At 43.5% G+C, this 14,860-nt stretch overlaps 4 protein-coding genes across 4 annotated transcripts in view; 2 read left to right on the top strand and 2 right to left on the bottom strand.

Moving 5' to 3' along the window:
* LOC126567794 (toll-like receptor 7) overlaps window positions 1-14,860 on the bottom strand; it is a 462,685-nt gene that overhangs the window by 49,338 nt on the left and 398,487 nt on the right. The gene's annotated exons all lie outside the window — the stretch shown is intronic.
* Window positions 106-1,146, top strand: LOC126568329 (uncharacterized). Its single transcript, XM_050224789.1, has one exon. It carries the CDS (start codon window positions 106-108, stop codon window positions 1,144-1,146), a length of 1,041 nt encoding a protein of 346 aa, XP_050080746.1.
* Window positions 1,361-2,867, top strand: LOC126568269 (dynein regulatory complex protein 10-like). Its single transcript, XM_050224715.1, has 5 exons — window positions 1,361-1,717; window positions 1,797-1,895; window positions 1,954-2,246; window positions 2,314-2,622; window positions 2,684-2,867. The coding sequence occupies exons 1-5, from the start codon at window positions 1,361-1,363 to the stop codon at window positions 2,865-2,867; spliced, it is 1,242 nt and encodes a 413-aa protein (XP_050080672.1).
* Window positions 2,973-4,140, bottom strand: LOC126568307 (uncharacterized). The gene is made up of 2 exons (XM_050224767.1): window positions 3,951-4,140; window positions 2,973-3,878 (listed from the first exon to the last, which is right to left on the bottom strand). Exons 1-2 carry the CDS (start codon window positions 4,124-4,126, stop codon window positions 2,978-2,980), a joined length of 1,077 nt encoding a protein of 358 aa, XP_050080724.1. The 5' UTR covers window positions 4,127-4,140; the 3' UTR covers window positions 2,973-2,977.

The raw sequence follows: 14,860 nt of genomic DNA, 5'->3' as shown, positions 1-14,860 counted from the left end.
GATGACAACGAAGGACGTTGTCTGTCAGTTACCTTAGCAACCGCTTCAAGCACGCGTCGTGCAGAGTTGCAGTTGGCATTGTTGGCTGTCGCTTTGTCTGGTTCAATGGAGCGTTTCGATTCCATCCTCAACTTGAAGTCTAAATCGGTCTTACAGGAAGAAGTAGATTTTACATTACAGAAAGAACGTATCCAGGAATGTTTTGACGAACTTTTGAACGATTTGAAAGCTCTGCAAAGAGTAGAATCGTATCTCCGGAACCAAGCAAAGGATGGAGATAATACTTGGAAGCAATTGCTTGAGATTTTGAGAGATCAAAAAGGTTATTCGGATTTTCAAAAGATACTAAAAGATTTAGACAAAAATGTAAAAAAATCGGTAGAATGTTCGACAACTGATCTCACGGCTCAGCTTATTCGCGATACGATCAAACATGTTCAAGCTATCAGCCAAAAATCACTGCTGTGCCCTCCGAGTCCTCCGATAATCATAAAGAACCGTGCCGAGCATGAAACGTTCCATTGGAAACGTGTAATAACCCTGCAGGAAAGTAAAATCGAGTCTTTAAACCGAAAGATCGAAGAATTAGAACGTAAAATAAAAGAGCGGATTGCTCAACGTCAGAAGCTTCAGCAACGGAGCGAGTCAGAAAAGCAAGAACAGTTGAACGCTTCACAACACATCCTGGTCGAGATGAAATTGGAAGGCGTTGGAATCATTCAGCGACTGGAGGACCAACTTGCCAGTCAACCAAATTTTGAAACCACACCGGAATATCTGTCTCAGCTTGACAAACACGAACTTAAAAGGAAGCGAATCGCCAAAATGGAAGTACAGCTGCAGCTGTGGATCAAGAAGTACGACAAGTTCATTGGTGAACCAATGCCTTCTTTGCTGGCACTGGAAGAACGAATGACAGGTCTCGAGGAGTGGAAGGACACCGAACTTCGGCCACAGGAAGTGCAATTGCATCAATTGCGTGAACAGATTGGTGTTTTTGAGGCGGTAGCTTTGGAAGAGAAAATTGAGAAAATGCGTAAGTTGCACGCGGTACGTGTGCTTCAGAGAGCTTTAAAGCGAACGCTAGAAATTAGGCACGCTAAGAAAAAAGGCAAAAAATCGAAAAAAGAAAAGGGAAAGAAGTGAAATCCGCATCCGAAGGGATAGTGGACATGTATTGGGAAACAAATTCTAGCCAAATTCAATGTCTTTTTTCTATGGGCGCCTCCTGTACGCGCATGAACCATTGCTATGGCACCCTATGGCTGCTATGAAATATATTTCCGCAACTGTTATTAAACGCATCCTTTGCTAGTCGTCCATTCTTGTCTGTTGAGAGCAGTCGAGACATCTTACAAATATGGGAGATAGCTTTGAAGCGGTTTGTGCCGGCGATTCCGAGGAAGATGTGGCCGCCGTGAAGGCAATGGTAGAAAAGATAACATCCGAAATTATGGCACACGGGGAAGAGGAGTACGATTCGTACGATCCGGAGAGCTTGCAGAAGGTGGAGTTCCACATTCAAATCAATCGTGTCGGTATGATACTGGGAGAAATGACTCAAACGCTTGAGGTTTTGTTTTGCCTGCCGATAATCTGCCAAAATGAAGCCTTGTTGGATGCCTGTTTCGATGTGGATGATAAGAATGTTATAAAGTTTCTCAGTCAGTACATCTCTTCGAACACCTCGGCCTCAGTGACTAAGGATGAAATCGATGTAAGTATGTAGAATTTTTAGAATATAGATAAAAAACTACTTTAAAATTTGACTTTTCTTTCGCGTTTTTTTCGTACAGGGGGAACAGTTAAAAATTCCCTCAGGGCAATTGATCGAGCTGGCGTCACTTCTCGCGAAAAAGGAACTTCACACAGCAACGGTTGGACACGTGAAGCAGGCATGTGAGAAGCAATATTTGTCGAGCTCTACCAAACCTATCATACTGTTACTTACAGCTACCAGGTGTTTATCGACGCTTTCTTTCCAACATCCGAGAATTTCGAAAGTTTACGATTAACAAGATGAAACTTACGGCACAGAAGGATCTAGCGAAGGAGAAGATCCTGCACCGCTTGTGGACCCGCAACGAGCGTAATAAGAAGGAGATCCGCAAGATCGAGGACATCCTTGTAATGAAAAAGGAAAAGTTGGAAGAATCTGTGCAGGAAAAGTACGCCGTAATCGAGCGTTATCGGAAAGAATTGGAAGAATTGGGCGAGAGTAGCCGCGATAACATTATAAAATTCATGTAAGTTGATATTAGGTGATGAATTTTTTGTTCACACTTATTTGTCGTTCGACTATTCTGCCTCCAGGGATGACTCCGATCGTCAGATGTTCCATTACTTCGAGAGGAGTGATCAGCGTTATGAGAACTTGCTCGAAGAAGCGGCTGGTACGTTGAAGAGCTACCAGCAACAGCTGCAGGAAGACTTGACGGTGGAGAAAACCAATCGTTTGAAAAAGCTGAAGCTCACCAACCAGCTGCAAGCGTGGCTGCACAAGTACGATAAGGATGCCGGCGAGCGGACGCACGAGCTGAAGGAGCTGGTAGCCAAGCTGAACACACGCCAGCAGGAGTACAATCGTTGGAAGCACAACATTTTCGATCCACAGGAGAAAAAGTACGCTCTAATTGGGATTCTTTTCGCGGGCTTGGCTTAAAGCATGTCTTGTTTCTTGCAGATACTTTGATGCGATGGAAGAAAAACGGCAGATCGAGATTCGCGAGCAGGAAGAACGGATCGAAGCATTCATGATGAACCGGGCGGCCAAGGTACTGCAACGTGCGTGGCGTTCTGTTGCTGAGCGAAAACGCAAGATGCGCGGCAAAGGGCGTGGGCGGAAGGGAAAAGGAAAGCGAAAGTAAAGTGTGGAGATGTTCTTTTGAGAAACCCAATTGGCAGGTAAAATTGGTTACATTTTATTCATCTCTCTATGCGTGTCCTAGAACAGCACTCTATCGCAGGGCTGTTTATCTTATCTTCGAAATATTTTCAAACTGTCCTCGCATTTGAATATGCACAGCCGCAAAAAGGTAAGCCCAAGTAGTAGGGACTGACCGAGGAACTCACGCTCGGCGCTGTCGTTTTCTTCGTAGATAATTTTCAACCCAGACGGTATGATTAGACGGGATTGGATCGATTCGAGCGTTTCTTCGTTTGGTGCGAGCTGTCGTTCCATGATCGATCGGATTACTTCCTCCGACGAAACCCGTTCGTTGCCGACAAAGATACCAAACAGTCTCGCGGACAGGTATTGCTTCAGGAAGAAAACGTTACTTCCGATTGAACCATCCATCGGTTGATTTGCACTACCATCGGTGAGCGGCGAAGGTCTGTTGGCTAGCATTAGCATCAACATGCCGATCAGCTGCGACCGTTGCACATTAATGTTGGTCTGGACGGCCGAACCCATGGCCGAAGCTTGTGCGACGGGTGGGTTTTCCACCACGTACACATCCGCTTCCGGAATGAGACGATTGATTTGGGACACGTTCCGGATCAGCTCGTTGAGGTGCAGCTTACGATCGCTGATGCTGTAACTGTTCCATCCGGCCAGAGCTGTCGGTTGATCTTGCGCTAGCTTGAAGTAGGCCCAGGTCACGTAATCCAACCCAACGTGCAGCGATACACAGCTGGCAATTTTCGGTATCAGCTGAGCGTTAAGCAGCGGGGTTGTGAATTTAACGTCCCGTTTGATAGCTTTCGGTGCTAGTGCCGCATCTTCCTTTGGTCCGTGTACGATGGAGTCGTAGAATTTGCGCAGTACCGTCACACCGAACCCGTCCAGCTCGAGCACCTGCTCCAGCGAGAGAAAGGAACCAAACTTTTTGCGCCATCCTTCAATCTTTTTCAATCGGTACTTGGAGATGTTGTATCTGCGAATGTAAAAGGGAAGTCGATTAGGTTAAGGGGAGTCGAGAAGGGTTAGGTTTTCAGTATTCCCTCACTTGTACAACTCCTCCACCTCCTGTTCGTTGAGTGTGTTGAGAATTTTTTTCGTTTCCTCGTCGGTGTACGCGCAAGGAAACCCGAGCTTGGTCGAACTGTCCACGTTGATGGTGCGTGTATGGAGGGCGAACACGCATCGGCCGTAAATGTGCCGGCGGGCTAGATGTCCAAGCATGGCTGCAAAAGCAGGAGCACGACCCCGGCCCGGTACAGGAAAACTGTTAAATTTTTGTACCAGCGCAAGAAAACTTGTTATTGTGTTTGTTGTGTTACGAAGCGACGGAGAAGTTGTCAAAATAACGTAAACAAAGGACTGACAACTATCAAACTGTCTGTACACCAATGGCAGTTTGGGAAATGTTGAATATTTAATAATATTTTCTTATTTTTAAGCATTTTGAAGCAACTTAACTCAGCGTAATTTGTCTGTTGAGAATTTTAGTGAGCTTTTGCACGATTTTTATAATAATAATTCCTATTCGACTACAGCACCAAAAGGAATGCGCAATAACGGCGTAATAGTAACGTAACGCTTCTCGGGGTTTGAGTCCTGGATAAACGTCTAAATCTGGGAATAGATGACGCTAGCACGAGCAAAGAGAAAATTTAACTAAAAAATTCTAAAGTCAATCACGTGCACGAGCGTAAATTTAAGCGTAATTAAATAAATTGAACAAAGAATCCATCGGATAGTTTGAGATTTAATTTAATATAATTTGATAAGTCCACCAACACATCGTGGTTTTCCTACTGCGTACGGGGGGAAGGTTAGGATGGGATTCGTTACCCGGTCCTACCTTGTGAAGTTTAGAGTTCAATTAATTTTATTATTGAAGTGTAAACTTATTAAACCGCTTGATATTGAATGTTTTAAAGCACAACTAGTAGCTGTCACCATAACAAATCCATCAAAGGTGTGCTTACGGTACAAAACTTAATGTTTCATTCATAAACTCGATCTGCTTTACTTTGTCCGTAGATATTCCAACCATTTTCATTCGCCAAAAGTTTGTGGTTTTGCGTCATCGAACCCAAGCTCTTTCCCTAAACGCGTCTAGTGGATATCCAAGAGGGTGTTTTTCGCCGAAATAGAACTAGCTGTTTCCGCATCCAGCGCTAGGAGACACTGTGATGAGATGATGTGTAGGCGATAAGTATATTTTGGAACTTTCCTGTGCTTTACGTTACGATGTGGCTAAACTGGTTGCCTGCTGGACCTTTGCGAGAGGACACACCGAGACGAATAGCAAAGGACTGGGTGTACCTCATTTTCTGTTAGGCCATTCACAGTAGCTTAGACACTTTTGCTATTCATGTGTTGTTTTTTTTAGTTGTTGTTTTGTTTTCTATTCATTCCGGAAAGGAAGGGTATACATAGTTTTGGGTTGACTTTTGTCCCAGAATTCTACGTAGGAAGTAGAATTTGCTGCGCTGCGCTTCGTCCGTCTATTTTTGGAGATCAAAGATGAAGGTATGAGAGGTAAAGCTCAAGAACCCTAAAATTTGCATTGAATTCGTCGTGGTTTGGTTGGCACTGGGTGTTTCGTAGGACAGATCGTTTCTGTTCGGTATGATAAAAAGAAAAAAAGTTTTGTTGGAATTCTTCCGGGAGGATTGCTTACAGAAGAAGAAAGGAAACAGGCATTTAAAAATGGAACATATCTCGGAAACTAAAACAAAAGTAAAAACTTTCTTAAAGAACAGCGTAACATATTAACTTTTGCGAGCGAATGGTTGGCATTCCTTGTTGGCAAGCAAATATTTGCGAGAAATCATCCATAGCGGTTAACCGGTTGACCAAGAATAGGTCAGGAAGTGATGAAGTTGTTTTTTCACGTGAAGTTTTCCAAGTTCTTTTGAATGAGTCCTTTGATTTAGAGGGTGGAAAAAGCTTTTGAGAGGAGTAACGAAGCAACATTTGTGGTGCGTTAGATGGATTATCGGTAGAAACATTCCGTTCCCTGAGGAGCTAACTTGCACGACACTTTGTCAACCGTGTGCTCACATTCTGCCGAAATGTGTAAGCCCCGATTGCTGAGCACGCTGCTCATTATCGCCGATGCGTATGATTGCACTCAACTTCGGTGGTAACAAACATAAGATCATAACACGTGGTAGAAGCCAACGGGAACGATTTCACCACCGTATTGTGCTGCGTGACCAATCTTAATCCTTCGGGGAAGCACAGTGGGAGAAATAGGTTCGTGGGAGAAAATTATCCTATAACTAGAGTGCTTTAAAAAATCCCTTATCTAAATAGATAGTCTTTTCAAATTATTATTAAAATCACTGGAAGCACTAATTCTTACACTTCCTTCATAGTTCTAGCCATAGAAGCGAGCCAAGCCCTTAGTGATTCTATTACGTGAATTTTACATAAGAATACTCTTCAGTACGACACCTGCAATTCGTTCCTGGGCGCTGGTTACAAATTTCATCCGGAAAAGCCTGCTTCCTACCAATTCCTAGACGATCCCCGGTGTGCAGCAGCGTGATTTATCTGCACCGACACGTCACGTACACGTGCAGCAGTTTTGTTGGTCGTATAGATGCATCGAATGACGATCGTGCGCGATTCGCGAACCCTTTGCCGAAGCCAACCAATTTATTGGGAGCGTTTGGCAGCCCCTTCTTTCAGCTGAAGCGCACCAAATTACTCGACTAAGAGGGAGATGGATTAATGGCTGGTGTTTGATGAGCGAAACGATGCACATTGAGTGCGCGTTTTATGCAGCTGATTGGCCAGATGCAATAACAGCGAGATAATGCGTACTGAATTGGGGGTGTTAAGCATTTGCGTCATGCAAGACCAACAAGGGAAGGAACGTACTTCACATACTGTGAGTTTTGCGTCGATTCGAAGACTCGTTTTGATAGTCTTTTGTGGAAAATATAATCACACGCAGCATCGGCTTAAAGCTATAATTGAATAATGGTTTCTTAAAGCTTTGCATAAAGAGATATCTCATCCAAGGCAAGAATCAACGTTGATTATGACAAGATGCTTAAGATGTTTAACAAAGGATGAAGGAAGCAAACAAAAAAAAAAAAAACAGTCAGAATGAAGGCGATTTGGGGGAGATTTTCACGTCCGTTCTGAAGAATGGTACGCCGTGTTCGCCCACCATAATCTACGGATTGTGTGATTGTGTAATTACCTATAATTTCAAGATGGCCATTTAATTTTGAACGTTCAAGTCACAGAGTGGCGAACATTCCATGAGGCAATCGAAATGAAGAAAAAGGAAATCCCACAAATTGTCCAAAAAATGATCTCACCAACCGGTCAACGTTCAGGAATGTTGCGGTCTTTATTAAATGATATATGAGAGAGTGTGTGATTGTTTTGATTTAATTTTCATCTCGATCGTTTCAGGTGTTTTTTGATGTCTGGAGCTTCAGACATAGTGGAGAAGAAGAAAAAAACTAGAGACACGCAAACGGAAACGAGAAGAAATCAATTATCGACACGTAACCTACCAAACTGTTCGATTGGTTCTGGGGGAAGGAATTTTGCTATATGCATTTGATGAGTCTCTGTCTCTGCTATCCCTTTTCAAGCATGCTAATGATCTGTGTCTCAAGGGCAGAGGGTTTTTTTGTCTCTTAAAGGAAGGTTTATGCTTTCTTCTGAACTGGTCTCGTAAAAAGTTATTTTTTCCGCTTGGCATGCCTTTAAACATCAAATCCGTTCCGTTTCGAAATAAATGGTGGTTAATTGAGGAATTTTGTCTAAACAGATTTAGTAAAAAGTTGTGGGAAAATAATCGCACCAGATAAATGTTTTTATGATGATTACGCCTAAATGTGGACAATAGGTAAAATGGGAAATTAGTAAGTTAGTTTAATTTTATGTTAATCCGTAAGGATGCCACATACTGGCTTATTAGACTTATTGGTACCACCTCACTACGACGGAACAGTCCGGAAGCGATTTGAACACCGGAAGATCGGTGCCGTTGTCACCTGACCACCGGTGCTTTACCACCTTATGGTGCTTGAACGAGCTAATTAGATCCTTTTTTCACATTTTTGTTTTTGGTTGACACTGACTCATTTCAAGAATTTTTTCGAACTATACTCAGCTTGGTCATCTTCTACTGATAGCAAGCTCTCTTAGGAGAACTACAACCTCAATCTGCCTTGTTAACGTTTCGTGCAATAAGTAATAATAAAACAGAATGTGATTGCTTCTTGCTGGCACTCTTTGTTCGTCCTCGTCCAGGTTAATTGCTTCTCTGTGTGTGTGTGTTTGTTAGTCCTTACACGCTCCTTTCCATCATGGCTTGCGATGGAGCTCGTTACAGAGCAAAACATTGACATTAAAACCGTTTATTAGCGCTCGACAAGAGACGACAGCTAACTGGTAAAAATCATCATAAAACAACGCGCAGCACCATCGTCATGGGACGGCTCATGATTAACTTAATACAAATAAACGGATTATGATTTTATGCTCGTGTCTTGCACACTGGACAGCGGGGGCTGGTGCCACAGCAGTCTCGGCTGAAGATGATAATTGCAAAATATTCCTTGGGACGTAGGAGTTTGGTCGGGCGGCTGTCAAAAAAGGCTGCTACCGGTCGAAGCCTGATTGAAGATGGCAGCAAAAGATCGGCCACGAAGCTGGTGCGAGTATAAGTATTTTCTTCCTCGCACGAAATGACACCATCGTAAAACCATCATCAATGGTGTACCACGGTACCGTGTCGAGTGTGGCAAATAAAATAACATGCCAGTTATGAATGATGGCCATTAGCTGTTATTATTATTATCGCCATACCAGCAGTAGCAGTAGAGTCATCATCGTCCCCGGTCGTTCGATTCGCGTAACGGTCGCGAATGTCGAAGTGTTTTGTGCCCATAAAAAAGACGATGTCGTGTCTCATCTTACATTGGTTGGAGAGGATGTGGAAGTGTGCCAACTACTGCTTACCAGCGGAGTGTCATGTCCTGTCCTTCTGTCATGGAAACCCTTTTGCTTTTCATGCTCGACAGGGACCTCGGTAAGGATGATGGCCGAAAGCGAATTTGACTGGTGGACATAATAAAAAATTTAGCTGATTTTTGCTGCTTTGTAGCAGCATGTAGCCAAGCGTCACGAGCCAGGGCCGGTAATGGTCCCCTTCCTCGAGCCGGATATCTAACGAGTTGTTTGCCACAGCGCTGTCTGTCTTTGCTTTCGATGCTCCGAAGGGCAGATGCGTTGATAAGAGACGGATTTTCGTGCGGATCTATTACACTGGTCAAAACCATCGTCTGAGTAAAGCAATTCAAAGGAGGCGCCGAAAAAAACGAGGTTAATGGTTTATCGTTAAGAGAATATGTCCACGGGAGCATATTTTGTCAAGCGACGGACAAAATGCACCAGAAGATTTGTGTGACATTGAGCACATTGAAGTATTTGAAAAGGTACAGCTTTTTTAAACAATTGTGGAAAAAAGAGGACATCAAACTCCCACAGTCTCTGGCCACAGACCCAATCTTCCCTGTAAGCATTTTAGGACTACAAATTCGCACCATTCAAACGCGCCAAATGTCTGTTTGTAAACAAAATCGTTCATTTCCGGGCTACTGGTTGCAGGATTTCCCTGTAGGCGTTTAAAAAATATTGCACATCATCTAAGCAGGGACCGTTATATTGCCTTTGCCGCGGGTTTTTTGGGCGGAGGTGGTTGGTAGTTCATCATTTGTGGTAGGCTCGCTGGTACGGGGTAGAGAGAAATTCATCTCCCGCCATAATGGTTTCGCGTGAGGCCGTTAAAACTTTTCGCATCAAATTACACAGATCCGAGGAGGTGATGCCTGCTTTTTTTGGGGGGTTTTGTTGCCAAGGATACTTGTTGTTATGCGAGCTTTTGTTGCGAAAGAAGAACAATGTTATTTATACTAAGTTCTGAATACTGTTAAAGTGGACCTAAAGAGCCATACTAGTTTCTACTGGGTAAGATTGATGAAATAGAGACAAAATTTGAAATAACAAAAGAATATCAATCTGTCAAAATTTAATCATTCGTTAATCGTTTTCATTGAAAGGAATATTCTTTTTCTGGGTGCTTGTAAGTACATTTTCGAGGTGATTTATTGTACTCTGTACGCATGCAAACTACTTCCTTTCTAGAATCTACCTTACGAGGGATATTTTTTGATCAAGTACCATAAATTTCTTGCTTCATTGCTGCAAACTTCGGTGGATGAAGAATTAGCCCGATTTGGCAGTTCTTCTTCTGCCAACACTACCAAACCAGCGTCCCAACAGCCGCGCGAACTTGATTCAATTATGTTCAGCGAAGGATGATGCTCCAATTTCAACAGGACAGTTCGAACTTGGGCGCGCGTGGTAAGGCACCATTGGGTCTTAGAATTTATGGGTCCAATTCTTACGGGTCATAAACTCGCGCCACAGAAATACATTCCGCACGTTGGTAACTTCGACAAAAAGAAAGAGAAACCACGTAGCACAATAGGGACGAGTGACCCAGTACAGTGCGATATGGTTTATGTGCGAGCAAGTTTTGGAGGGGGGCCAGGTGCGTGCGAAAAGATGCTTAAAAAAGACACTTCTTCATGCCGGTGTGAAGGTGTGTTGCAGGTGAAACTCTCGCGAAAACCTGGTGCAAAATTTACGACCAAAACCTCGCTCAACGAAGCTCCTCCACCAGGCGTCAGCTTGTGGATGACATCGATTCCGGTTCGATGGTGCTGTGTTCGATCCAACAACTTTTTGGTCGAGGAATTATTGGAACGGCGGCTAGTTGGGTAGTTCGCTAACGTTGGGAAACTTTATTCGTGATGGGTTTATTCCCCGCCGACAGTCAGTTACTCAGTCCGGCAGATTCTCACCACCTTTCGGGCGAAGGTTCGTGTGTTTGCAGTTTGCAGTGACTTCCGAAGATCCGCTTAGGGAAGCGCATTTTTATTCGCTTCACAAAGTCCATGCGCTGGTAATTTTTTTTTCTTCTCTCATTGTCCTTCTCACGCGGCAACTAGACTGCTGCTTCAATCCTCGCAACATCCGGTAACGGAAAGTTCGAAGTCCGATGACAGGCTTTGGCGACTTTGGTGCTGCAATATTCAACGCTCGGTAGTGAGTGGGGGTTGTGTTGAAAAAGTATTATAATAATACCTTCCACGGCTCGCGACACGCTCGCTGACGGCTTAATTAATAACGGCATCTCACAACCGTGGGTCCGAGTAACATTTAAGGGAGCTTTATTTATTATAATCTGCGCCCAAAGTCTCGCGCTGACGTAGTCTCGACCTCCAATGTGTTTTTTAAATCCTTTGCCATCGCAACACGGTGGTGAAGCTTTCGTGCAGAGAAAAGATGGAGACGTCGTTGTCGTAAATGTGCATCGTCGTTGCACCGGCTACTCGATTGGGCAACGGTTTTGAAGGATGGCGAATTATTTTTGACACATGTAGCGAGTGTTTTTTTTTGAGTTCTGTTGCTTTGCGTATTCACAACTTTAAGCGGATTATTGGATCACGTGATGCAAATAAGCATCGCGAACCTCATCGAGAGATCATTTGTGAATAAAAGGTGAATCATAGCAATACGGCCTGGCCGTCACTTATGAATAAAAAAAAAAAAAAAAAAAAAGGTGAATCATCATCATCATCATCATCATCATTTTGATCGTTTTGTGTGGATTGTGCTTCATCAAACATGAAGCTTTCGAGTGGTAATACAATAAAAATAGACAACCTTTTCCCTGCGGCCATGTCATTTTTGGTAAATCGTTGCTGAGTATAATGGTATCCTTTGGCGGATTAGCCTATGGGCAGAGCAGGCGTTCGCCAGAGGCCTCGCTGGCCAGTTGGGCCTCACCGGCTAGAAAACATCTTTCGTCTTAGACGGGTTTATCTCACTAAACTTCCATCCTTGCCAGAACAGTACGAACCTTGGCTATGAAGATTTATAGGCTCGGTTCAGTTTGTCAATGGCACCCCTCCCGCTTCGGATTTTGCTACTCTAGTGTGGCCATGTAAACAGATTTATAAATAACTTGCCCTACACCTAATCGAAATAAGACAAAAATTGCAGACAAATTGAGGCGAAGGGATCGGTTTATTTTACTCCACATAAAGATACGGTTCAGGAATGAGCAAGTTATCACCGATTTTCCACAGGAAAGCTGTAGTTTCTCCTCACTAACTGAACGAGAGGTGGTGGGATCGGGTTGGAGTGCTCTGAAAATGACGCTCGTCACAGAAACGCATCCAACAACGCTCCTATGATGAACGCCCCAATCGGACCAAAAACGAGTGAGACAGTTATCGCTGATTTTCCACGGGAATGTTTTAGTTTTTCCGCAATAACTCAGCAGGGGGTGATGGGATCGGGTTGGAGTGTTCTACAAAAAGTTGTGCGGTTCAAAGACTCATCCAACGGTACGCGGATCATTACGATCGGACCAGGAATGGCCGTGTTATCGCCGATTTTCCACGGGAATGTTTTAGTTTTTCCGCAATAACTCAGCAGGGGAAGGTGGGATCGGGTTGAGGTGTTCTACACAAAGTTGTGCGGTCTAAAGACTCATCCAACGGTACGCGGATCATTACGATCGGATCAGGAATGGCCGAGTTATCATCGATTTTCCACGGGAATGTTTTAGTTTTTCCGCAATAAATCAGCAGGGGGTGGTGGGATTGGGTTGGAGTGTTCTACACAAAGTTGTGCAGTCTAAAGACTCATCCAACGGTACGCGGATCATTACAATCGGACCAGGAATGGCCGAGTTATCGCCGATTTTCCACGGGAATGTTTTAGTTTTTCCGCAATAACTCAGCAGGGGAAGGTGGGATCGGATTGGGGTATTCTACAAAAAGTTGTGCGGTCTCATCCAACGAAGCGAAAATCATTACGATCGGACCAGGAATGGCCGAGTTATCGCCGATTTTCCACGGGAATGCTGCTGGTGGAATTACCCGGGAATGTGTGGAAAATCCCTTTTCAGTTCCCTGAAATATCAGAAAACACATTACGGAAGTCTTTTTAACGGATTTTTGAGGAAAGAAATAAAAATTAGAGGAAATTACTTAAAGTTGAAGAAAAAGTTAAAATTGTGCTGGAAAATATTTGTCTTGTCGGAAAGAAAATATTTTCCAATCCGTTTTTAAAATTTCCATTTGGTACCTCCTCGGAATCATGCTCTCCTGTCCAAAGTCAATTTTAAAAATTGATTTCCAAATTAAAAGTTCCACCGCAACTTTTAAAATTGACTTTGGGTTTTTTGGTTGGATTTGCGATTTTTCGATTGGCCCGAGCTACCTCCACGAATTCATGCTCTCCTGAGACTTCAAGTCGCTCCCGGTGGCAGATTTTCGGCCGAAATCTGGCCAATTTCGATGCGGCAAAATTCGACCAGGAGTAACAGGAGAGCATGATTCCGAGGAGGTAGCAAATGGAAATTTTAAAAACGAATTGGAAAATATTTTCTTTCCGACAAGACAAATATTTTCCAGCACAATTTTAACTTTTTCTTCAACTTTAAGTAATTTCCTCTAATTTTTATTTCTTTCCTCAAAAATTCGTTAAAAAGACTTCCGTAATGTGTTTTCTGATATTTCAGGGAACTGAAAAGGGATTTTCCACACATTCCCGGGAAATTCCACCAGCAGCATTTTCGTGGAAAATCGGCGATAACTCGGCCATTCCTGGTCCGATCGTAATGATCCGCATACCGTTGGATGAGTCTTTGGACCGCACAACTTTTTGTAGAATAACCCAACCCGATTCCACCACCCCCTGCTGAGTTATTACGGAAAAACTAAAACATTCCCGTGGAAAATCGGCGATAACTCGGCCATTTCTGGTCCGATCGTAATGATCCGCGTACCGTTGGATGAGTCTTTGGACCGCACAACTTTGTGTAAAACACTCCAACCCGATCCCACCTTCCCCTGCTGAGTTATTACGGAAAATCTAAAACATTCCCGTGGAAAATCGGCGATAACACGGCCACTGTTGGACCGATTGGAGCATTCCGGGTACCGTTGGATGAGCCTTTGGACCGCGCAACTTTTTGTAGAATACCTCAACCCGATCCCACCACCCCCTGCTGAGTTATTGGGGAAAAACTAAAACATTCCCGTGGAAAATCGGCGATAACTCGGCCATTCCTTCATCGATTGGGATGTTCCGCGTATCGTTGGATGTGCTGACCGGCCACTCGTGAAGGTGATTTGTAGCTCAGAACTGCTGTGCTCTCGATGTCGATATGGCGTCATAATCTTCTCCTGCGCATCGCACGCACACCGATGTAGCTAAACCAACGGAGCAGGATTGGCTCTTCTCTTTCGTCCTGATTATTTAATCGCAATTGAGTTCATAATCTCTCTCTCTCCCTGGTCTTTAATACTAACAAGTCATCTGATCGCTAATACTAAGAGATCTCCCAGTCGAATGACGGCAGAAAATTTGCGAGAAAGAAACTGCCTAACAGGATAAGCAGAATAAAAAGAGAGGAAGGCTACTCTGTCCCATGTATTCGTCTCTCTTACACCTATCGATCGTGCACCTGTGTGAGAGAACGATACAGTGCGTGCCAGAACTGTATGTATTGTTGCGTTTCTGGAAATCCAATATTGATTACACAACTGTCGAGGAAAGAAGGATGATAAAATACTGTAAATAATTATCCGAAACGTATAATAGGATTAAAAAGATGTGAAATATTTTATTATTACTTTGCAGCTTCCTAGAACATCGATTTCTTGTATTTTCTGAAAATTTTATTTTATTTTAACAAAATTGAAACAAACCGTGTTTCTATAATTACGCCAAGCACTGTAGTAGATCATGCATGTGTTATCTCTCTTCCCTGATCCATGTGTCAAAGAGAGACCGGTATATGGTACACTAACAGAGTGGAAGGCAAATTTCATGTGTGTGAAAGAGATGGAC

Source organism: Anopheles maculipalpis, chromosome 2RL (assembly GCF_943734695.1).
Source record: "Anopheles maculipalpis chromosome 2RL, idAnoMacuDA_375_x, whole genome shotgun sequence".
NCBI lineage: Eukaryota > Metazoa > Arthropoda > Insecta > Diptera > Culicidae > Anopheles > Anopheles maculipalpis.
Note: the sequence above shows the minus strand (reverse complement) of the source record. Positions and strands in the feature narration are given on the sequence as shown.